At 37.8% G+C, this 25,438-nt stretch overlaps 1 protein-coding gene across 1 annotated transcript in view; it reads right to left on the bottom strand.

Moving 5' to 3' along the window:
* Positions 1-25,438, bottom strand: part of PATJ (PATJ crumbs cell polarity complex component) — a 149,839-nt gene that overhangs the window by 114,873 nt on the left and 9,528 nt on the right. Inside the window, exons 8-18 of the mRNA XM_009808349.2 lie at positions 23,789-23,820; positions 21,741-21,843; positions 20,230-20,232; positions 19,867-19,955; positions 18,464-18,605; positions 18,197-18,346; positions 11,160-11,236; positions 8,630-8,686; positions 7,058-7,192; positions 3,456-3,641; positions 1,657-1,773 (exon numbers count right to left, since the gene is read on the bottom strand). Of these exons, the coding sequence (XP_009806651.2) occupies positions 1,657-1,773; positions 3,456-3,641; positions 7,058-7,192; positions 8,630-8,686; positions 11,160-11,236; positions 18,197-18,346; positions 18,464-18,605; positions 19,867-19,955; positions 20,230-20,232; positions 21,741-21,843; positions 23,789-23,820 (1,091 nt within the window). The remainder of the gene's footprint in view (positions 1-1,656; positions 1,774-3,455; positions 3,642-7,057; positions 7,193-8,629; positions 8,687-11,159; positions 11,237-18,196; positions 18,347-18,463; positions 18,606-19,866; positions 19,956-20,229; positions 20,233-21,740; positions 21,844-23,788; positions 23,821-25,438) is intronic.

Raw genomic sequence — 25,438 nt, 5'->3', positions numbered from 1 at the left:
AAAAGTGTAAAAGATCTAAGAGGCAAATCCCAAACAAAAGAGCATACTTTATACATAAATATCTTGAAATTATAAAGATCTGAGATTAAGTGGTTTACCACTCATTTAGAATTGATTAGAATGTATTTAAATTTAGCTGAAAGTACCACAACATTGCTCATGTATTTGCATCTGCAAATAAGTAAATAAAAAGCCTGTTATTAAAGCCTTCATTAATTCTGATTATATGAGAACTTAAAAGCAAATCTGTGTATTACTGCTCTGTAAAGACTCCTAGCAACTCTACAGTAAAGCTGGCACTGCAACACAACATGTGTCAGCGAAAATGACTAACAGGATCTATTTTCAGTAATCTTAAATCACACTGGTAAAATATAGAATTAATGTTTTTGCATAATACTTCGAATATTTTTTATTCTAATTCATTCCCATTTCATGCCTTATTGTATCAAAAAGTGAATTTTATATCACTTGACATTTATGCACAGCAGTTGAATACATTTTATTAAACTACAATGTTTAGGCAGTATTCAGATGTGATGTGTATATTATTATGAAGAGTGATCCAGCTATTTTATTTCCTTATAAATATGATAGCTAGAGGTTTAAAAATATATCATGTTGACTGGAAACACGAATAACATTTCGTTCTTACCACAGATTTTGAGAGTTTCTATATATTTAATTGAAGCTAATATTTTTGAAAGAAGGATTCATTAATTTTAGTAGAATTTGCCCCCAATTAAAGACTTGTCTGTTGATTTCTAAGGAGTTTAACAATTAAGTACATAATCTACCCCAAAATGGTTGTTCTTGGAGAAGTCAAGTTTTAAGGTATGAATGACTTCTGAAAGTCAACTTCCCCCCTGCCACCTCCCCACCCCGAAAATTCTACCCATCTCTCTGGCATTCTGGCTTAATAGTTTCAGTGAGAAGCATAACTGAAAAATTATTAATTAGGCTCTTCAATCTCTATTCTTACACTAATAAATTAAATAAATGTATTAAAGCAAATTTGTATTTACAGAAACTTGAGTTTGCAACACCAATTCACCCGTCAGCCCTGACATTCCCTTTTGACCGTGAAGGACAGTCCTGGTAAAGCTACCTCTGCAAACTCTACTTCTCATGGCTCGATTCAAAGCCTGAGTGAATCTCTCCATGACTTGAGTGGGCCCACATATCACAGACCAGCACGGGTCTATACTCCGTTTATAAATGAAAGGTGATTTGGGTGGGGCAGTGAGGGGGGAAAAAGCAGAAGATTCATTAAATTTGGTACATAGGAAACAAAGTTGCAATACCTAAAAAAGTTTGCTTGCCACTCTTATAGTTGAAAAGTCATTCCAAGTTAAAATAAAATAAAACAAAAACCGAACTCCCCCCAACATTTAGCCATTAAACTCAGAGTTATGAGGTGGAGTTGGATTAAAGATTTTCCACTTTATCATGTCCGATAATCAGAGTGGTTTAGAACAAGCTCTACACTACACTTTATAGAGTTGGCCTCAAAATAAATTACTTTTCCCTACACGGTTTCTAGGCCCAAGTGCCAAGTTGATTACCCAGTAATCAACATCACGAAACGTTTTAAGGCACCATACAAGACAAAGGAGCAAAGGGATTTTTAGTATTCAGTTATACAGAAAAGTATACCTGATAGTCTAAAATGCTGAATCCTAAACCATTTCTGTCTTTCTCCAGTTCAATAACCTTCACATCAGGAGACCATAATGCTAATTCTCCTTCTTCCTCCTCAGGGTTAATGTCTTCCTCGGGTTTCACCTGAAAAATAAAAGCTCTAGTTAAATACCATTCTTTCAGTTCTTTACAAACACTATTCCTTTGATATTTCGATTATTAATGGCTCATACATGCCCTAAAATATGACCTTTTATGGAATTACAACTTCATTGAACATTATGCATCCAGTTTTCTCCAGCTTGCTGCCTTGGATACTCCCTTGGGACTACGCCTACGTGTTTTGAGCATCGGAGCCCAACCTGACACACAAATACCCATGTATTAGTCAAATTAGTTGTTATAATATTACTAACCTGTTAGATGTTGATGAACTTCAGCTGTCCCATTAGATGCATAAAAGAAAAATACATTTCTTAGCATAAAAGATTTAACCACAGACAGCTAATAGAAAGACCAGACGATCGGGCACATCTGATGCTTGTGGCATTAAACATGCAAACAAAAAATTCTTATATTGTTACTTTACAAATAGTATCTAGTTTGAAAAATTTTTGTGCTAAGGTATAGAAGAAAGAAGTATAGCTGCCCAATTTTATTGGGCAATTACACCTTCATAAATACATCTGCCAAAAGGGCATCTTTTGTTGTCTAACTTAAAATGCGTGTTTTAACATTACTGCTATTTTATCAATATAATCTTTACAAATTATCAATGTATGATGTCCCAAGAAAAACATTAAAATCTTGTATGATTAACTTCACACTGATTTAACATTATTTCTTTGGACAAATACGCCTATTACACAGAGCACTGCCATGAGGCAAAAGGAAGAATTTTTTCTTCCACACACTCTTTTTTGATACTTTTGACAAAATGAAGCAGAAATATTGTGAGATTGCTCTAATGAGAGGGCAACGTCTGTTCACTCAATATCACCTTACGGCAAAGATGTGCAACTGACAGGATGCTCATGGAAAACGTTCAGTAAAATGCAACATCAAAAACCACAATGGAACAAGTTCTATTGCAACAGAAAGGGCCTTTTACAAAAAGGCGTAATACTGTACACCTTATTCTTCCATGAAACATCCATATTTCTTGTTTAACTCTGCACCTTAGAGGAAATTAGATCAGAAAATATCAGAAAAGATGAGAAGTCAAGGTGTAAATACTTTTTGTAAATAGGAACAACCATTACAGGTGTCAAGCTTTAGTTTGAGACTTTAAAGCTTCTGCAACGGAAAGAAACATTAGTTTCATTTTTTTCCAGTTCTATAAAAAACAACTTGGAACATGGAAGTAATCAGCTAATGGTGGCAAGGATGTGATTTAGTATAATTCAGAGCTCTCACTCACCTATTAAGTGTAAGAATGATGAATGGGATGTACATAGTCAGCATGCTAGCTCGGTGATTTACCTACCTTGTATTTATAGTACAGTGAAGTTTCTCATGACCAACCTGTATAAAACTGTAGTAAAAGTACCAGTGTCGCAAACACGAACTGTCTTTCACTGAAACACCAGCTGTCCCTTACGAGCCCAAAGTGAATGGCAAAGGCAGCTTTATATGACAATTTAATACAAAACTGCCTCATATAACTATATATATTTTAGGAAATGTTATTTAAGACTGAAAAGTGGCCTGGATCAAACAGCAAAAGGAAAACAGAAACACTGTCTTTAGAACGCTAAATCACTTTCTCAGAAATAGATGCACTTTTTTGAAAAGTTATTGTCCTTTTACACAACTGAATGACATGAGAAGTCTACCTTTTGTTCTGGAGGAGAAACTCCCATGGTGGGTTCATCCACAAGAGACTCACTGCCATCATCAAAAAGTCGCCGACAGCAAACCAATGTAAATGGGGGTGGCACTTCTTTTAGAAAAGTGATTGCCTCACGGCGTGATTTTCCGTATAGCTGAACTCCGTTTACCTACACAGAAGGGGAAACACACATCCACACTAAGATAATTAAAAGGATATCAACCAGATTCTTTTATTAATTTTTTTGTGTACATGTCTTTCCCCAGCTGAATGTGGAAGTCTAATTTTACCTAGGGATTCTGGCAAAGCTTTCATAGTTTTATTAACGTATGCTCCTGAAGTATATATGCATTACTGTAAGACTTAAACTTCATCTGCAAGATCTTCTGACTACTGACTGCTACATCGTGTCTCTGCTCTCTTCAGCTTCCTCTAACTTGTCTTCTGCTCACTACTTTTCCTGGCCTAAATCTTTCCTAGCATTGTTATTTTACTTTCACCCGTTTGTTTGTTGGGGATTTTTTTTTTTTAGCATTAGGCTTATGTGTTTGAATTTAAAAAGATAAAAATGTAATTTTTGAAAATATTTTCAGAAAACACACATTTTGAGCTCTAACCAAAAACTTGAAGTCAGAACTAGCACAACTTTGTCAGTTGCTTAAAATGTAACAAAATGGTTGAAACTAAAATAGATCCTACAGAAAACATGCAAGAATGTTTTTACAGTAAAAAAGAAATCAATTACAGTAAGCAATTAATCAGAAAATAATGACAAGGGTCAAATCATACCATCCCATAAGCTTTAGATCCTGAGTGACAACAGAAGACAGTAAGGCCATTGTTAATAGATGTTTTAAAACACAGACTTAAAAAAAAAGAAAAAAATAGATAGATAGATAGATAGATAGATAGATAGATAGATAGATAATAATGCTGCTTTAAAAATGGGATACCGCAGTTGTACTTCCTCAGGAAAATAAAACTGCGGTGATTCATCCTCTTTCACGTATTTTATAACCTGCAATATCATAAGGGTACATCTATTTGCACCATAGTGGTATCCTTAAATATGAGGAAAGCAGAACGTCAGTAGGTGTCATAGATGTGAACATTTTCTATGTTGACGAGCAGTGCTGCCCCAAAAGAGCAGGGGTTAAAGCCAATTAGTGCTACGGACTCAATCCCGACACCTCTTGTGTTTCAGGGATTTCTTTCAGGCTACCTCATGTCTGCTCTCATGACCAAATGTCCAAAGTTGCTGGAGTGCAACCACTGGTTTAGGAATCCAGTACACATCATCCAAGTCCACTCCACAACATGAACCAAAGCACAGTAAATTGAAGATTCCCTTCAATACTTCAGTCCATACCCAAACTGCAATGCTAGTGTGTAGACGAACCCACGTTTGATCCTAGAAAATATAGCATGTAAATATACAATATACACATACACACCTCTGTACATGCGTACTTGAGGCAGAGCCTCGCCACATACTTCCCAGATCTCCTTGTTCTTTAGAGGGACTCAATCTTGCACAAGACTACACAGCAATCTCACTTTAGCCACCATTTTCGTCCTGATCACCTCTATTTTTTCTCCACTTTTTCCTTTGTGCTTTTTACAGTGTAAATATAGCTTGTACTGCTGGGAAACACAGAGTTCCTCTCACACTATAACCCAGCCAAGGGGAAAAATTCAGAGTGGTATAACTGGCCTCCAACATAGTAAGACAAACTGCTATGGGTTTTTTCTGTAAGAATTACAGCAACTGCTGAGCTATCAGGCTAATCCATTAGTTAATTATTTAAGCAGAAGTATCTATGCGTAAGGATTTTTTAATGCATTGAGAGTGGCAGCGTGGTGGAAAGTTACCAGCACTTCTCAGCGCACTGTGATTGATGAAGAAGAGCTACCGTGCATTCCCAAGCAGACTTGGGGACTCCCGTTTCTTCTTTGCAGCTGCCAGAAATCAGCCTCTAAACACGCAAGGTGCCCTACACCCCATTCATTCACCACACCACTCTAGTTAGTTGTGCCATCAAATAGGAGCGAATGAAATTTTTTAACAAAACTAGAAGGACACAAGGAAGCAATTTACTCCTAAAAAAGAACACAATGAAATTAGCTAAAATTGGGGGGGGGGGGGGGGAAGAAAATACCATGCTTTCTATCACAATTCAAACACGTCATTAAAAATAATCAACATTCAACCTCACTATATATTAAAAAAAAATTCTTGCTGATCACATTTTAATCCCAACTGTATCAGGCCCAGGTAGAGCTGCTTGTTTGGGGAATGGAGCTGTCACTTTTTCCATTGCAAACCCCTACTTAAGGGGATTTATAACTTGGCTGCAAAAACATACTCTGGACTAAACCTGGCATATATAGCTTTAGCCCCGGAGCACATTTTTATTTTGTTGGGGTTTTTTTTCCAGCTACAGAATAGAAAAAAATTTATGCTTACTAGGTCTGGACATATCTGTGAACTTAATTGTAAGTACGCAGTAACAAGTAAAACTGTTAAATATATACAATTAAAGTTTCCTAAGTTACTTTACAGCACTGCATTATTGCTTTTTGTATACAATTTTTTGTTTAGCGGCCAAGGAATTTAAACAGCACTTCCAGCATTCCATTAATCCCTTCCTTTAGGAATCAAGATTTCCTCCATTAAGCAATAACTGAAGAAAATGTTTTAGGTCTTAGTGATATCAGTATGAATTTTTGATGTTAAAGGGTGAACAACAAGTAAAAGCAAGAGAGCTGTACACCTAACAAATTAATCTTTCAGAAGGCCTAATTCTGTTCCCATTGATGTCAATTAAATGTTCTTTGCCTCCACTAAAAGAAGGTTCAAATTCAAAATATTCCACAAAGAGCAAGTATTCAACAGGAAATTAATGTCTTTTCACTTGCAGGCTGAGATACTGATAGATATACATACATACACACACAAAATAGGTATTATTTTAACATTATCAGATAAATATTTTTCCTGAGCAAATAGATCTGGTCTGATTCCGATAACTTCAAAACTGCCCCAACACCTCTTTAGACATATTTAAAGAATCTGATGTACTAGCTTATACACACAAATATCTTTCAACACTCAACAAGCAAGTTATATCGCGTAACAGGAACCACTATTCCTGAGACTGTTATAAATTTTTTAGGAGTGACAAATATTAAGAAAGATTATTCACCACAAAAGCTAATGCCAAATTGCTCAAAAGACTGAGCTAAAGGACTACAGATACAAATACATTCAATGCAAATATTATCTCTGCCCTTATAAGTCTTGATACTCATGTTAAAACATTTCAGAAAGAAAAAAAAAACCCATGAAGTCACTAAAAGATCACAAGAATTTGACATTTTGTCCATAAAGGAGGAAGGAAACAGTGAAGAAAACTAATGTGACTTCCAAAGCACTAGTCTAACTGCTTCCACAACCAACTCTTAAATACTACTATTGTGCACACAGCAGCCAAACTAGAATTTAATACAAGCATTTTTAAGAAGGCTAAGCGGACAGGAAATATATCAGTTCTGTTTTGGTTGGTTTTGTTCTGTTTTTTTTACCTCCAGAAGTTCATCCTCCAGTTGCAGAAGACCAAGTGTTGCAGCTGGACCATCTGAAGCAATTGATGATATATAATGATGTCCATCAAACGTGTCAAGCTCAACTCCTAATCTCAAAGTGTGGATGGGTAATAGCTGCCAAAAGATAAGTATGGCTGAGAATGTATATATGTTTATCTATCACAACATAAGCACATTTAGTATCCAGTAGCTGGCCAAATTAAACTAAGCACACAGTAAGATGATTAAGTCTTCATATTGACATCATCTGCGTTACAGCACAAGTGTCCATAATTTCTCTATACAAACTGTTTGCACAGATAAAAACAACCAATCTGCCCTTTGGGGGAAAAGGCAATTTGAACTATATTCTTAAAAAAGGTTACCATATTGGAAAAAAAGCAGAGAAGAGTACCACCTAAACTAACCACCTACCCAAAAGGTGAGTTTTTAACAAAACTGAAAGAAATTCCATAATCACCATAAAAACTCACCACAAGATCAGCTGTCTTACTCCTTCAGGAGCTACGAGCTACACTACTTTGAGGTAGGAAAGATATCCATGAAGTGTCCTCAGCAAATAGCTAAGAATACTGGCATCCTTGTTTCTGCAAGGTGAAATCACTCATTTTGTGTTAGCCTTTTCCCAATGGGCCTCCTTAATTTGGAATTTTTCTCTAGGGAGCCTCCAGCCATTAGTGTCTTAGGTCTGCTAATACGAGGAAGACTAGCATAAAACTGATACACTATCCAGACAAGACAGCAGAAATTATGGCAACGTGGGGAGAAGAGACTATCAGCAGTATCTGCTCCTTCAGTTTGGCCATTTTCTGGCTTTTTATTACTTAAATTGAAACACTGGCTGTCCTGTTTCCCAATTAATTCTGAATATTCAAATAAAAGGAGCAATCCATTGATCCTCAACATTCCCTCACACCCATGTCTGATTATGAGTTTATTGTCTTTCTTCACTGGGGCATCCCCACAAGTATATAAATGCATCACCTCCACAAACCTCTTTTGCACAATATTAACATACATATCTTGAAAATCTCTCTAAAGTCTCGGAAGACTGAAATTAATTTCAGCTCTGACCATTTTGATTAAAGGCACCTCCCTCTTCCTGAGCCAGGATCACTATGGCAAACTCCTCGGCAGGACGACGACACTGTTCACCAGAGTTTCAACATCTGCTCCATTCTGTAGTGGCTTTCAGCAACTGAATTTCAATGCAATTAAGTACCCCAAAATCTGAGGTTTATATGCATGGCTTGGGTTTTGGTGGTTTTTGTTTGTTTGTTTGGGGGGGGTGGGGTGGGGTGTGGGGTTTTTTTGTTTGTGGTGGTTTTTTTTGTTGGTGTGTTTTGTTTTTTTTTTAAAGGTTCATTTGCCCATGCTACGAAAAGGTATTGGACTAGTCCAGAAGATAAGGAGAATATTGGAAGCCTTTTTTTGGAAAAGAAAGATAAAGCCACTAAATTTCTGAAACACATAAATCTGGAATTGTGTTGTGCTCTCCTGGGATTACTTTGCCAACATATACCATGAAGGAAACCATCATTTAAGTCATACCTTTGAGTACTTCTGGAGCTCCGAATCATCTGTAATGGGCATATCCACATTCACAACCTAAAAATTGTACATCATAACATTTGTTAATATCAGGACAATAAAGACTTTACCAGAATGATGAATTCTGGCAAAAAAACTGATGAGCAAAATAAACTGTACTTAAACAAAGTCACACTGATGCAAAATAATTTTAAACAAATGTTAGAAAAAAAATCTTTCAGACACAGAACATTTACAACTAGGAATGTGGTGATTATGCACTATTAGCAGACTCCAATATTACCCTATTCCCAAAGCCCAAGTGCCAATTTTAGTCAAGTTCAGTAATCCTGTATAAGCACAAAACACCATTATGGTTGACACAAATACCCAATGCGACTTGCCAATCAAAATTTGAAAAGTACGATAGCTTAAGTTGTTACTTCAGGCTATAGTACAGCCACCTAACATCTAGACTAAACCACCATCTTCTGCAGCATGTTTCTAACATGGCTTGAAATACATGATTTTAATTACCAAATTTGAATGCAAAGTGGATTATTTAAAACAGTGATAAGAAATCTCTTCAGTATATCTTCATTTTTTTTTATATTATGAAATAACTATGTTCACCACCTTTTTTCTTGTAATGTTCTTCCTTAACATAATTTATTTATCTGTAACCTTATGAGGTTATTTACTGCAATTTTAAATGTAATAAGATGACATCTGTGGTGATCTACGGCCCGAGGCTGGAGTTTAGGACACTCAAGTTGAATGTTTGGGAGAATTGCCACACTTACTAGATTTGGAAAATATATAGCCTTGCAAAAAATCAGGTAACTTCAGGCTCCTTTGGAAATTTCTAGTTTAACAAGGTATCTATGAAACAACACTAAGCCTCAGCTTTTCCTTTGGCTTAATTTTAAATAGGGCTTCCAGCATCTTGTTTTCTAGTACCTAGGGTATTTTTCCCTACAGACAGAATCCATTTCATGCCCATTCAGTTGTAACTAAATATAACTATGACTGGTAACTCCTCAGCTTGACTGCTCAACCTTAGCACCTGGCAACAAACACCACACAGTCATACACCCTTGTACAAACTGCCAGGGTCTCTTTCTGTTTCAGCAGGATCTCAGCTCCTTCCACTGGTACCACAAAGGATCAGCAACACTGAAGCCATGAGTGACACCAAACCCTCTCTTCAAACAGCTGCTTCTTCTGAAGAGAAATACTTCTGAGAGAATACTCAAATCTGTAGGCACTTTCAGGGTGACTTTCTGGGAGCTGAGTCTAGGAGTGAGGATAGCGTGAAACAGGGGCTGCGCTATCAGGCTGAAATCGAACTAAACGTTGTTACTGAACGCAGCCAAGCAAGACTAGAGGTAGGTACAGACGACAAGAACTGGAAGAAGCAAAAAATGACTTTCAAAATGGGATGCCACAACAGTTTCCTTCTGTTATTTAAAAGGACCAATTGTTAACATTTTCACTGCTGACATTTTACTGGCGGCAGCTAAAGAAGAATTGGAAATGGACGGTTTCACAAACTAAGCAGGTTTTCATTCTCTGTGGGAAGTGTGATAGTGCTAAGGGAAGTAATATCAGACTCCTGAAATGTAAGGATGGGAATACCAAGCAACTGAAGTGGGCAGCCGAACAGATTTATTGCATCACGTACATAATTTTACACGAACTTCAGATCTTAAAGGAGTGCTAATGGAAAGAAGAGAAGCGAGTTTCTCAAAGCAATTCTTAAAGCTACTTTAAATCTTCCAGCGAGTGACTGGAACGATGGCCACTCCAAGTAGTAAAAGTAAGCATCTCTAAATCAACCGGACAAGCATTGCAAAGACAAACAGGACATTTTCTTGATGGTGGTGAGAATTTTTTAAGTCTTCAGAAAGAACACTAGTTGGAGTCTTTTATCTGTACTCACTGGCTAACACAGCACTGAAAAGCGGTAGTGAATTACAATTTCAGTCAACTCCTTATGATGATTCATCAAAACAATCTTTTGCTTGGCAATTTTTTAATATGAAGTGAAGAAATACCTAATAGACACTGGCACCACAAAGTTACACTACGGTGAATTACTTCCTATTTTCCCAGCACATCTGAAAATCATTCCTTCATTCTTCTAATAAAATTGTAAGATCCTTCGTGAAACACAGGAGCTCTATTCTAAGCCTTTTTTTCCCAGTGCACAATAAAACAAATAGATCATAAATGAAATCATAAAAATGCCGTATTTTAAGTAGCTACTATGATGCAGATTTAAAAAGACAGTTGATTTTCTTAAATCACTGTTCCTGTCTAGTATCTGTATAACAATAGGTTCTATATAAACAGAATAAAAAAACAAAACAAAACAAAAAGCCACACACCTCATTATAACATTGCTATATTTCAGCCTTGATGTTATGGGATGTTACTGATCGGTTCCAAACACTAAACTGTTTTATAAACAGCCTGTAATGATAAGCTTACAGATCTGTAATTTAAAGAAATAACATAAATGAATGTAGTTTATTGAAAGATAACATACCATAACTTCATATTCAGGTCCCAGCAGGTTTTCCCACTTGGATTTCAGCTCATGTGCTGGAGGGGGTGGGACTTTTCCTAAATATGAAAGTAAATATTAAATTTACAAGCATATTGTACATTCAGAAGTACATTTACCTCTAAATACTTCAATAAAATTCAGTGTAAATAAAAGATTAGAGGGAATAAGTGCATTAAGCTGAGACGATCAAACAGTGCAAATCAAAAATGTCTTTCTTAGGAAAACAATGCAAAATGTCAGCTACTGCTAATGTGTGATTTATTCAACTGAAAAGCAGAAGAGGTGATGCTTGCATTGATGAGATGCAAGTTCTGTACCATATAGTACTGTAAATAAATTATTCTTTCAGGCTGCAAAACAAATTTCACACGACTTCATAATTTGTTGCTATAAAAATGCCTGCCACTCCAGGGAAGCATTATCTCCCACCAAAATGAACTCCCTTAAGAAGTAAAACACCTGACAAGATATTGCTGTTATCGAGGGGCTGCGTCAGCACAATGCAGTCACAGACTTTATTTATACATTTGGCAGGTATAAAGGCTTGTCTAGTTTAATTAGGCCAGTAAGTAACATGAGCTTTAATATAAGCTCCAGTTCTAAACCAGTCTTCCGTGGGAACTTGGCTATCTTGACATTTATATCTTTTCAGCTTTCTTACTTATGCAACCAAGGCAGTATTACATTCATGTAAGACAATTTGACAGAGCTAGACAGCATAAAATGACTGGCTGCCCTGCATTTGACCTCATCCAGGAGCTCAGCGCACATATAAAGTTCCAAGCCGAAGCAATGTTTAACTGGTAAGAATCAAGCTCTAAAGCAAATTCCATCCAGCAGCTACAGCAGCAGCAACTGGGGTCTGAATTACCAAAAACTGTTTTTTTTCCCCCTGAATGACTGTAGTAGTTTGTCAGATGTCTAGACAAGGCACAGACCACTTAATATTGCTGATGTGTCGTACTGAAATTTAGAATGTAAATCACATTTTGCATACAAACTAGCGAGTAAAATACCTCAAGGGAAGAATTTTGAAGACACCAAGAGAAGCCCAGAGCCCACCTACTAGCAAAAGCCAACACAAATGGGATGTCAAGCTGCCTTTGCTTTCAACACCTTTGTAGACTGCAAAGATAAAACATGAGCTTTGCAATACAATCTTCATTATATCATTTTATAACTTTGAAGTTTTCCACTCATTAAAAACAAAGATTTAAGTTAACTTATACAACAACAAAACCCATCACTGTATCTCTCCCACTCACTTTCTGTCATGCCAGATAGGCAAATCTTGTCTGATCTGCACTGAGAAACCACAGTCCTCAGAGCCTAACAACTGAGATTTCACTTGGAAATATCCAGAGCATCTTTAACCTATAGGCTCAAGTAGATACAGATATTCAAGGATTCAAGCAATTCAGATAACTATTTTCTGTCACCAAAAAGAAATTCCACCAAGAATAAGAACTTGGGTTTGTAAATACAGCCCACAGTTCTCTCTGAAATAAATAATCTCCTTTAAAAAAAAGGGAAGACAAATTGTCCTGAAATTCTCAGCTGTGAGTTAAGGGGTTTTTCCTCCATTGAAATTTAATTGAAGTTTCTAAGGAGAAGTTGTCTTTGTGAGCCTTGTTATCAAGCACAGGCTGATCACTATCTTTACTTCCCAACTGCAGCAAAACCAGAACACCAGTGCATTTTTCTACTCTTTCTATTTGCAGAATTACATAGGGACAGAAATTCTTTAGTCTCTTTTTCTGCTATTACAAAGTTATAGTGTGAACATACAAGACCTAAGCACCTGCAATCGCCTGTGCAGCCAAATATAGATTTTAAGGTTCACCTGGAGTAATGAATCTTAGGGTCAAGCTCAAAGTTCAGTTCAGTAACTGTAAGCTGTGTTCAGTTGGCCAAATACAGATTTTTTTGGCACTTCCAAAACACATTACCAAAATCTATGGAGTTGTTCAGAGCAGGAGCTGATGCACGTCTCCATTTGAAGTTTCCCCCTTTTTTTCTTTCAAACACACTTTGAAGTCTTTGCTTGTAGCTTCCTCAGAACTGTGGAAATGTTGGCTGGAGAAATTTGGATTAAATATTCAATTCCAATGGTATCACCCAATTCACTTAAAATGCTCCTTTCTCCCCAAACAGCTTTTTCCACATGGCAGCTAATAGCAAGTTTCTTTCTAGTCTCTCATCCAGCTGGATTTCTCATGACCTGAGATACGTACCGCATCTTCTATAATGTGCAAGGCCTCAGAAATGAAAACGCTTCCCAGGGACAGCTTTCATTAGCAATAACTTTCAACACATTTAGTCTGTCCGTCTGCCTGCACTTCCATACAGTTTTTAATTTCTAATTAGCAAGCATCAAGAATAAATCACAAGTGTATTGTAAAAATCATCTTTCCTGGTCAAAATTGCCAGCATCTTCAAAATGGGGATCTTTTCTTCTTGCAATTTCCTCCTGGTTTCACAAACTTACTATACAAGCATGTGTACTGTGCTCTAGTGCACTTCATTAATGCACTACCTTTATCTGCCCTATTGTTGGATATCCTTTTTCCCCAGCCATCTTTAAGTGCCTGACTAGCATCATCATATCTTTGAGTTTTGAGTACTGCTGCAAGGCAAAAGAAAGCAGTTCTGCCCAGTCTGCAGTCTTGCAGATGCAGCTGTTAAGTTAATTGCCTCTAGTCTGCTAGCAGAAAGTTTCAGGCCTCGTGCACATTGCATCCTAAACCATGTTGCCTTTGTAACAGAACTGCTTAAGCACGGTTTTGCCTGGCCAGAATTACTGTTTAATACCTCTCCAGGAAACACAATTTAATAAGAATTTCACACAACTGGGCTTAAAGGGAAGTTATACATATTTTATAAAACATACCTTTTACATTAAACTTCTAAAAGCATTTCCAGAGTTTAGTCAGAGCCTTAAATTAGCAGTATTTACTTTAGCACCATTATAATGAAGTGCCCATCACCATGTCCAAAATAAGCACCTATCTTTGGAATTTAAACTTGGACATTAGATTCTATTCCAAGCTGAAATCTTATACATCGTATTTCAGTATGAGTAAAATTTGCAACTAAGTATATCAACTTATTAACAGATACACCCCCACACATTTTATAGTTGCATAAAGCTTTTGCAGAACCTTGTAACTTAAAGTGTTTTCTCACTATGAAAAACCCCAGTTTAATCAAGCAACAATACTTGCTTACCATTGCCTTAGGTGTTCCTGATTCACTACTCTGTTTCAAAGCCATGCCCATTGCATTATCCTGCTGGCCCAAGGAGGACCAGCACTGCTAGATGGTATCAAGGGCAGTATCCAACTGCAAACATCTTCAGTGTTTAAATTTTGGTATCCCAAGACACACTGTGCATACAAACACATTATCCTGTATTCTCCAGGGTACGGGGAGCTTGGATACATGGAAGAATAGAAAAATCTCGTAGTTCATTTGCTATACGATGCACTGGAGAATGCAGTGCAGATATACCACACTGCCCCTCCAAGGAATCAGCATGGGTCCAACCAGCAGCTATGGAATCCAGGCAATGAAGACCTTGCCAGACCCAGCTGCATCTGCACCATACTCGTCAGAGCACTCCGAGTAAGGGGATTACGAGATTTGCACAATGCTAGAATTGAAGGGGAGTCACTCATACACATACAACTTGGTTACAAACTCCTTTTGAAACTAAGGGCTTTGGAGTATTTATGGAGAGGCAGTGGATCCACATCAAAGCAGGCTGGGTCTGCTACGAAAAGGGCTCAAAAATACAGTTTGATCCAAACTGATTATCAGCAGAACAGGGATCGCTATGGCATATCTAGATAACACACCTTGAGACTAACAGAGTTTGTTAACTTCAAGCCAGGTAAAAGCAATTTTAGTTCCCAGCATAAACTGATCCTGGCATTGATATACCGTATTTACAGAGCACTAGGTATTAGGTAACAAATTCCTCAGAAAGTTCTCTTTGCATCAGGGCAGACATCTGCAGCCTGTGACACAAGATAACCCAATCACGGGTAGTCAGGAACTGACTACAGAGACATTGTTCGCTTCAGCAGAAAAAGAAAATACTTTATGCATAGAAATTTCCACAGTAAAAAAAGACTGGGTAAGTGACACAGAACAGCATGCGTTGCCCTTTTCTATGACAGTTGCCTCTGTCATAGCAAGTGTAAGTCCTCCTGGCTCTTCTGCCCCTAAATACATCCTACTGCTGTTAAGTCCTGAAGTTATTCGTCCATTGTAACTACAAATCAATATGTGCTTTTCCATTCATACAGCTAAAACAATGCTTTGATAACCTCATATCTCAGCTACTCAACCACCTCTGTTTTGGCTTCCTATTTCTGGGAACATGCAAAAGTCACAACAAAGGATGTCTGGTTACAAGGCTTGGACAGAAAAGTAAAACAGAATGGAACATAGGAACTGCTACATTTCTCTCGTTTCCAGGTTGTCTTTAACACTGACAGATCCTCCACAATCATAGCAAAATTGTTATTCATTGACAGCCATAATTTAGAACCCTCTATTACATCTACATATCTTACAAACTACAAGGCATAAGGATAATTTATGCTGACTTTAACACAAGCTGTAGAAATTCACCCAGAAGTTCCTGTAGAAGAGCCCAGAAATCTGTAGGGGAATTGAATCACGCCTTCTGGAAAGACCTCCAACATGGATCCAGAAGTCGGCTAAAAACCAAAGCAATCCATGCCTTTGTGATCTGTCCCTGTGTCCAATTGCCTTTGCTGTTGAAAACACATGCCTAATTTGAACTCCTGTCCAGCTTCTGATTCCAGCTATCAGGTCTTTACACCTATTACGCCTTTGCCAGACCAGAGATTCTCATCTGCCTGCGCAGGTGTGCAGTCAACCATTTCCAGTTCAGCTAGTAAGCTCAGGACAAGCAAGCCAGAAATTGCATGTCTAGAGACTGAACTCTAGTTTCCAACAGTAGCATGGGAGGAAGCTGTATGCAACAGTATTGGCACCACAAGGTGAATGAATCGGGTCTGGGAACCAGCAGGCAGCAAGGAGAGGTTCATTGCCAAGTGGGGAATCTCATAGGAGGTGGACATAACTTGTGCTAGGCTTCCTATGTCTCTGGCACTCCAGGAAATGTCAGTGACCAGGAACACTATAAGGAAGACGAGCAAACATGAGCAAGGCAGTTGCTCCTGCACATGGCAGGTGGCTCACAGGTGAAATATATTCACCTGTGTGGAAAATGACCTAAAAATGGAGACGTGTCACAAGACACATTCCCCTGTCCCTGCTGCTGCAGCCACCTCTGGTCCTTCAGCAAGCCCTTTTCAGTCAAAACTCCCGAGGGATGATGCTGCAGCTCAGGTTGCAGGTTGTGGGAGGCCAAGTCAAGCAGCTTGAAAGATGAGTTCTGATGAATTTACTGCAGTACCAAAAGAAGAAACTGCAACAAATGGGCATCAGAGGTGGTGTACAGGAAACCATCAGAATATTTTGAAAAGACTCTGCAGATGCAGGAGCCTAAGACCTGTGAGGGCAAGAAGATAGATATGACTGATGTAACAGTGGATCAGGAAGTAAATGTGAACTCCCAAGAGTTCCATCTCTTGATGCTGTTCACCTAGCAATCTGGTTCAGGGCCCTGGCAGCAGAGAAAGATGAACATATCTTCTCTGTGAGGAGAAGACTGCAGGCAGGACACCTCAGGTCATCACAGTAGGACCAGGGCTAGAAAGAGGAATTGGTGAGCTGGAGGCATTCAGCTCTAGAGAGCTTATGAGATTCATTCCAGAGTACTGAAAGGGCTGCACCTCCACTGTCTGTAATCTACACACAAAAAAACCCCAACCCAAACCAAAACATTGCAATTGAAGGGGAATCACTAATGATTGGAAAAGGGCAAACTTTATGCCAGGAGGAAGATCCAGAGAATTATAGGCCAGTCAGTCTCACCTTCGACTCTGGAGAGTTCATGAGATACTTCCTCTTGGAATCCATTTCCGAAGACATAAATGATGAGAAGGCAGATCAGGAACAGTTAATATAGATCTGCCAAATCTGACCAATCTGACTGTCAAGATAGCTATGTGGATGAAGGGTGTAATACACCTGAACTTTACCAAAGGTTTTGACACTATTTACATCAGCATTCTCATTTTGAAACTGAAGAAGCATGCGTTTGATGACTGCTAAACAGGCTGAAAACTAGATGGACCACTGGGATCAAAGACAGCATTAACCAATGGCTTGACAGCCAGTTATGAGAGAAGGTCAATAGCTACAGAGGCTAATATTATCCAGTATCTTCATCGATCACCTCCATGATGACACAGAATGCACTCTCGGCAAACCCACTCTCGGCAAACACTTTCCCAAGTGACTAGTGACAGGACTAGAGGAAATGGCCTCAAGTTGCGACAGGGGAGGTTCAGGCTAGACATTAGGAAAAAGTTCTTCACTGAGAGAGTGGTGAAACACTGGAATAGGCTGCCCAGGGAGGTGGTAGAGTCACCCTCCCTGGAGGTATTCAAGGAGCGTGTGGATGTGGCATTGTGGGATGTAGCTTGATGGACATGGTGCTGTGTGGTGTTGGGTGGGTTGTGGCTTGTTATTGTTGTTGTGTGGCGTGGGTTTTGTGGTTTTGGTTTTTTTTTTTTTTTTTTTCTTTCCCCCCCCCCCCCCCCCCCCCAGGTTGGACTCGATGATCTTACAGGTCTTTTCCAACCGTACTGATTCTGTGTGATTCTGTGACCTTTCTTGTAACGGTAATAGAAACTAGGCTTCAAACCTGTGGACAGTGCTACCTTCTGGGGACAGGGTGGGGTGGAAGAGTTGATAGATCCAACAGGTAGAGCTTTACTTCAGAGGGACATGAACAAGAAGCATTACAGAGCAAAAGCTAAAGATGGAGTAAGCCATGACAGCCCATCACTATTGAAAATAGATTAAAGACAATTCCAAAGACTAGAAGAGACACTGCAAGATATCCTATCCACCTGTTTTATGTAGGCTCTGCTTCTTTTCATTTTGAAGATTATCCTTCTGTTCTCGGTTTTCCTCATTCTTAGTGTCCACACTAGTTTCAGTCCCTACAGCTCCAGGGGACACAAAGGCTGGAATAGTTGGCTGCACTGTGAAAACAGATGAAAAAAAAATAAAAAAATCAGATGCTGCAAAATATATGAAGTAGTTACACCACCTCACAGTAACTATAAATTGAGTGAAAAATAAAATAATTTGCTAAAAAAGAAAAAAAAAATTATTACCTCTATCTGAAGGTCTTTCTGAAGAAATAGTAGAAGAAGGTTTCCTTCTAAGTAAGGTAAGGCGTACAGTCTGTCCTGTGTTACGCAATGCCTCTACCACTTCTTGGTTGGTATAATCCTGTATATTAACTCCATCAACCTAAAATGATAAAATCCTATCATGTAATAGTAATCACATTACATTCTTAGGCTGTACCATACACTGTAAGAAACATCCACATTATTTTGTGCAGAAATGATAGGGTTATTTGCAAATACTACTATCTTTGGCGAAACAATCTCATTTAATCAGTTACATTTCACTAATCAGATAATATTTTCAAAATGCATTTTAAAAGGAAACACAACACCAGTAATTTCTTCTGTCTTCATGGTGTAACCACAAAACAGAATTTACTAATCTGATATAAGTATGCACTGATTTTCCCCTACAATTTTTTTGCTTACAAAAAACATCTTGAGGAGTATTGCGGACGAAGCTTCCCAGCAAGAGTAGTCAACCTAGAACTCTGTTCAGTTCATTATCACTGTTAGTTTTCTCATGGATTTCTAACATGCCCCACACAAGCCTATATACATAACTGTTCATATAATCCACTCTGAACAGCCCAATTCTTACATGAGTTCAGACGTTTTAATTTACACACAAAATACTCTATTCACCTCACTGATAGATCATGCATCAGTAGGGGCTTCTCCTACAAAGCTGGAGATAAAAGCACAAGGTTGTATCAATTTTTGGTCTCACAAAGGAGAAGCTGACTTTGGAAGGTCTGGCATAGCACACATTTTAAAAGAAATTTAAAATCATATCTCTATAAATATAAAAATCTCTTAAAACAAAAGACTGCAATGCATTCCTGCTTGTACTGTGAATGCAAAATTGGCTATTATTCAATTCACTGTTATTCAATGTTTTTTTAATTTTTCTACACATAAAGCTTCAGTTTTTAAACCTAAATTGTGACTATTAACATTTTCATTGTATCCACACTATGCTACACAGTCATTAAGGACTATAAACAGTGTGCCACATCTTGCAAAATCTTAACCATCCTCAAAACCCATTCAGTTCAAATACAAGTAAATGCTGCTCATCTTTACTTCAGGCTAAAAGCCAAGAATCTCCACTCTGAAACATTTTAATCCATAGTAATTTTCATAGTTAACTACTATTTACTACTTCTTTGAATATAAAATAATATTTTAACCATAGCAAGCCAAAGCTCATTTCTGTTACAAATCTACCTAAATAAATACGAACCACCAAATTACTTCCTCTGCAAAGTGGAGAAGGTTTAATTATTTTAGAAAGTCTTTACTACATTGTTCTTTTAACACTGAGATGTGTAATGAAGTATTAGTTCTACAACAATATATAAGCAGACTATTTTACTTACAGCAACAATTTTGTCATGAACATGAATTTGGCCATTGTGGTCAGCAGCACTACCAGGTATTATATTTTTCACAAAAATCCCTGAAGGTTCTGTTGGCAAGGGGAGAGGAGGAAGAGAAACAAGTCACTACATTGACCTAGTTTTTTTTCTTAATAAGATTTTTAATTACAGCCTTTTTCACACACTTCTTCTGTCCACAAAGTTATAATTCTGTAAACCACCAACATTTGCACGTTACCACTCACACAGCTTGACATAGAACAACTGAGGATCTCCGATGGAAAAAAACAGAAACAGCACCAACACAACCACCTGTACACTGACCTCAAATTTTTTTCCTTAAAATGGCTCACAAAAGGCCACCCCCTCCATGGATTCATCCTTGTGCTTACCCAGGCTTTAAACCACAATCACTTAAATCCATGCTGCATTTGATTTCAATAGGACTACTTAAGCTAAAAGTAAAGTATGTGCTTAAGTACTTTGATCAGGACTTCAATCATCTTCTTACAGCTAAAGAATTTAGCACTTTAAATCTTAATGAAAAAGGATTTTTCATTAAAAAAAAGAGAAACAGGGAAATCAGAAAAGCTGTCCTTTGTCATGTTTGATTATTAATTCTAACGTCTAATTAGAACAAGGAAATAAAAACAAACAAAAAAAACCAGTAAGAAACCCAATCATCAGTTGAAACAGTAACCCTTCCCTTCCACAAACTCCTGCAAAATATGAGATGCTGATCTTTAATCCTCGTGAATCTTCACACTTCATCCATCTTTTTCTGAACACTAACCTCCCTCAGACACCTGCCCAACACGGCCTGTCCATGCCCAGCAAAACCCTTCTACCGGTGCTTCAAACCCACCTTCTCCCATTGACTGACACATGCTCCTCCCCAACCCAGTTCCCTGTGCTCACTTCACTGGCCTGGGATTCCTGACTGGCAATGCAAGAGGATGTCCTGGGAATGAAGAGGGCTGGAGAGCAACTCCAGCTGCACCACATTCCCAGAATACTTTCTTGAGTCCCACGAGGAAGGGGAGGGGATAAAAAGCACTACTTTGTGTAAAATCAGATATTCAGTTGAGTCAATTTTAAAGATACTATCATTTGTGGAACCAGTACTTGAAAGATGACTTAACAGCTCTAACTTAAAGAGGATTTAGAAAAAAACCCAAACTGATTCCATGCCCCCATATCCTAGCATGGGTATTTTAATCAGCTCCCAGAGTTTAGACACTGAAACAGCCATCTGTCAAAGACAAGTACATCATCTTGTGAAGGTGGCATACACATCACACAGAGCTAAGATTCTCTGTATCTCCTGCCCGGCAGAGGGAGAGACTAGTTAATCTGACTGATCATTTCCACTCTAACACCTACAATTCATTAAATAAACCAAAGTTGCATGTTGAGCTATTTTGTACATACTGAAGATGCCATTCAAAAGTTAATGCAAACCGGGGACATCCAATACTCTGGTTTTGAAATTCTGCTTAAAATGTGCTAAATTAATTGTGCCATATACATACTGCAGGGGCAAAATAAGGAACAGTGCTGACAGGAACCTGGCTGTGTTAGAGTCTGTACATGCAGGAACTGTCTCTTACAGTCTAATATGTCTTGCACAGTAACAACATAAGCATGTAAAATTCACAGTCCAGCAGTCAAGTGGGAATTATTTTTAAGCTAATTACAACTCTTCAGAAATTTTTGTGGCTCAATTTCACTTTGCAGCAAGTTCTCCAAATATCTTCTTCACAGATTTTGTAGGTTACACTGTTTCAGAGAAGTGCTATCTATTTTCCCCATAGTAAATAAAGGGTATTTGAGAAGCCCCTGTCCTAGACTTTACTAAATCCTGTAGAACTCACCTTCATCACATGTGCCAGCATATCCAACAATTGTTATCCCTAGGCTTTGCCCATTCTTTTTTATAAGTTCAACATCATGGGTCTCAAAAAGGTTGGTATTATCCTATAAATAAAGCACAAGACAGTAAAAAAAAAAATCTTGTAATTTCACAGTACCATTACAAAATTGCACGTTAAGATCTTCAGAAGTGAGCAGTGATTTTGATTTTCCTGTTTTAGGAGGGATCAGATTTGCAAAAGAGATATACCCAAGATTTGCTGAAAATAAGGTGTCACCCAAAGTCATTAGTTGCTTTTTAAATTCTTTCCTAATACTTTCTCTGCATACTTGTCAGAGGTATAATATTCATATTTCATGGAAAACAAAGGTTTTCATTAGACTGCTTAGGGGCCATTTCCCTTTGGATTCCACTGCCACTTGGTAACAACAAACTTCCCAGTCAATCCCACGAGACAACAAAAATTCCGAATGCCCTCAGGATTTCTTCTTTCCCTTTCATACGTTAGTCTTGATAAACAGTGTCATGAATCCACTTGCCTGAGCTCTTTCTACTGGACAGTTAAGAAGCAAAATACCCTAGTATAAATACACGGTGTTATCACATCACACATTTCTGTCAGAAAAAGTGATGCTTATTTCTCCTTGTTATCACCTACTAAGAAAGTGAGGGGCAGCAGAAAGGGATCTCAAAACAGAAACAGGTTTGGTGCCTTGAAAGAAACCACATGTACACATAGAAGGCACATCTATTAAATGGCATCTCTTCAGTGCCTGCTTAAATGCAAATATGGGAGACTAGGTAGGTGTTTGAGCTTATTGTTTGTTTTTATGCTAGACCCCAAACCACAAAACCATTCCAAAAGTCAGTCTTACACACATCAGCTTAACAAGTTTGATATGATCCTGCTCAGATTTGAACACCACTAAACTACAAAGAGCACTGGAAGCCTCCAGGTTGTCTAAGGCAATGGGAAGCAAAAGACTCATTAGTTTGCATTCAATGAAAATTACTTCTAAGACTTAACAGAGGAAGGGAGAGTATTAATTTGTAAATGCTTTATTGTTGAACTGATAAGACGACTTCTCATAACAAACAATACTTGAAAAGAGAAGCACATAACATGACCTGTTCTCTAAACCCTCTGCTTACTACAGTTACCAAAGAAACATAAAAGCCACTAGCTAAGATTACAATATGATCTGATCTTACACTGGAGAAGCGTATGGAAAAAAGTCCCCACAAAGCTGGCCTCAGTATGTCCCAACACGCAACCACTCTTGCAAAATGGCAAGACAGAATTCGAACAGGACACCCTAAAGATATTGGTGCTACCAAGGAAAAAAACAATTAAGCATATAGATCTGGGATTGCAAGGGAAAAATTAAAATACATAAAGCTGTTTGTTTTCAGTAATCAGATATGGCCCAATGGGATCAAAAATAAGGGGATGATCAGAGTAAAGTCTGTTAAAGTGATGAAACCAAGAGGGATAGTGTCACTGCCAACAGCAAAAAATGGACCAGGAAACCAGAAAACATTTCTTAAGAGAGCGAACAAAAGAGAAGTTTAATCATATGCTTGCCAAATATCAGCTTTGGAAAGACCTATATTAAAAGCAGGCCAAAGTTATGGCTGTACCTATTCCACTTCTCACTGAAAGACAAATCAATGGACAGCTATCTCCCTTCTTATCACACACACCTCCCTCCACTAGCCAACTCATTAAGCTCATTAAATGCTTTCCAACTCTCTTGCTCTATAAGACACTGCTGGAGATGAAGATAAGTTTAGATGCTCTGTCACTTAGCTTTAGGAGAGGGAACCAAAACAGTAAACAAGCCTATAGCAACATCTGAAATGGAGCTATGGCCTTGAGAGTCCTGCTATTTGCACAATCAAAAGCCCTTCACAGTCAGTGCTCTGGCTCTACAGAAATTTTCTCTAAGTAATGTTACAGGTAGAATGCAAAACATTAGAAGTGGAGTCTGGAAAAATCAAAGTACAGAGTCCTAAATACAGTCAGCACAAGTAGGCTGCTAATATTGCTGTCGGTATCTTGGAAAGTACAGATAATATAACTGTTTTCCTGTGCCTATGCACAGACGTAAGTAGTTTCAGTTATTCTCTACTGCAGGAAATTTAAAGGAAATCAAATATTAATATAAAACTGAAAAAACCTAACCATATATTAAAAATGCCTTTCTGCTGGTTTGCAAAAAAGAATAGGAAAATAATTTCTATTCCAAAGCTCACAGCTAGTGAAAGCACTCAGAAACCAGATAGAAATTAGATTATAGGAAAAAGTTCTGTCGTAAATCAGACACAAACTGAAAGGTGGACCATTAAAATCATGATTAAATTAGTAAATACATTCAGATTAGCCACTATTCTTGACTTCAGCAAATCTCTCAACACCAGAAAGAAGGGTTTCTTCAAATCTAAATACGAAGGCACTATTCAGTTCAGAAAACAATAGATGACATTCAGAAAGAAACATGAAATTGCAACATTATTTTTTTCCCCTCTAAACTACATAGCAGGAATAAGGAGGACACTAAAAAGACACCAGAAGGAAGAACATTTTAGAAAGACTGCAGCATCTACAATGTGACTTTCAGGCGGGGAAGAGAGAAAAATACTACTTTGTAGAGGAAACAAAACTAGGACCCATGTAATTTTTTCCTAATACAGGCCTTGGAAAATATGATAAGGCCAGAAAAGAAGTGCTTCATAATGATGCTGATTCTCTAGGAAAGCCTTTTTTCAGAGTATTAGACTCCAACCTTATGTACATAGATTACCCCCTCCCATCTCTCTGCCACTCACGTTTCCTACTACACCAATCCCTCTTCTAAGAGGGGCTTGAGAAGGACCCAAAATACTTTACTGACAGCTTCAGCCACAGTAGTCTTCCAGAGAGATGCAAGACACAAAGCTAACAGCTGTCTTTGCAGTGACTATGTCCAGTAAGCTTGTAACAATATGACTGCTAGTCTGACCTTTAAAAATGGTGCTCCAAAAAAATAGCTCTCCTCACTCATATTCAAGAAACTAGGCAAGAAAGAAAAGGCTACTCAGATTCTACACCTAAATCTAAGCAGCACAGTAGTAGCAGATGGTACACAAGCACAGCTTTGTTTATGTTTCGAGACCTACTGTACACTTAGTGTAGCATTTGTTGATTTTAATTACTCAAAACTGAAAAGAATGACTTCAAAAACAAGAGACTTTGATATGACCATGATAAGATTTGCTAAAACAAGTTTCAAAATTTTTAGATATATTTCCTATCACAGACAGTAGCATAGACTATGAAAACATTACACTTATGTTTCATAAAAAAATGATTGTGCTGAATAATTCTGGTGTGGCCATGGCGCTCTGGATTTCAGAGTAGGGAAATTCACATTCAAGTTTTAAATCCACTTACAAATGATTGATTAGCAAAAATGTAATGAGCTAAGAAGGAGAACTAAAAGTACCATTTATCGATAATGTTTATGGTCTTTGTAATTAAATTACCCACTCTGAAATAAATTCTGTAAAGCTGGTCATTCCAATCCCAAGATTATAGGTATTAATAACATACAGGAAAAAGGGAAAAATTATAGAAGGCAGGGCTATAATAATGACCACTTAAATACATGCATATGGTATCTGGAAACTCAAAAGAGGAGAAGCACTTAGGTCTCAAGA

The sequence above is a fragment of the Gavia stellata genome, chromosome 10, assembly GCF_030936135.1.
Source record: "Gavia stellata isolate bGavSte3 chromosome 10, bGavSte3.hap2, whole genome shotgun sequence".
Classification (NCBI taxonomy): domain Eukaryota; kingdom Metazoa; phylum Chordata; class Aves; order Gaviiformes; family Gaviidae; genus Gavia; species Gavia stellata.
This window is presented reverse-complemented; position numbering and strand designations above follow the sequence as displayed.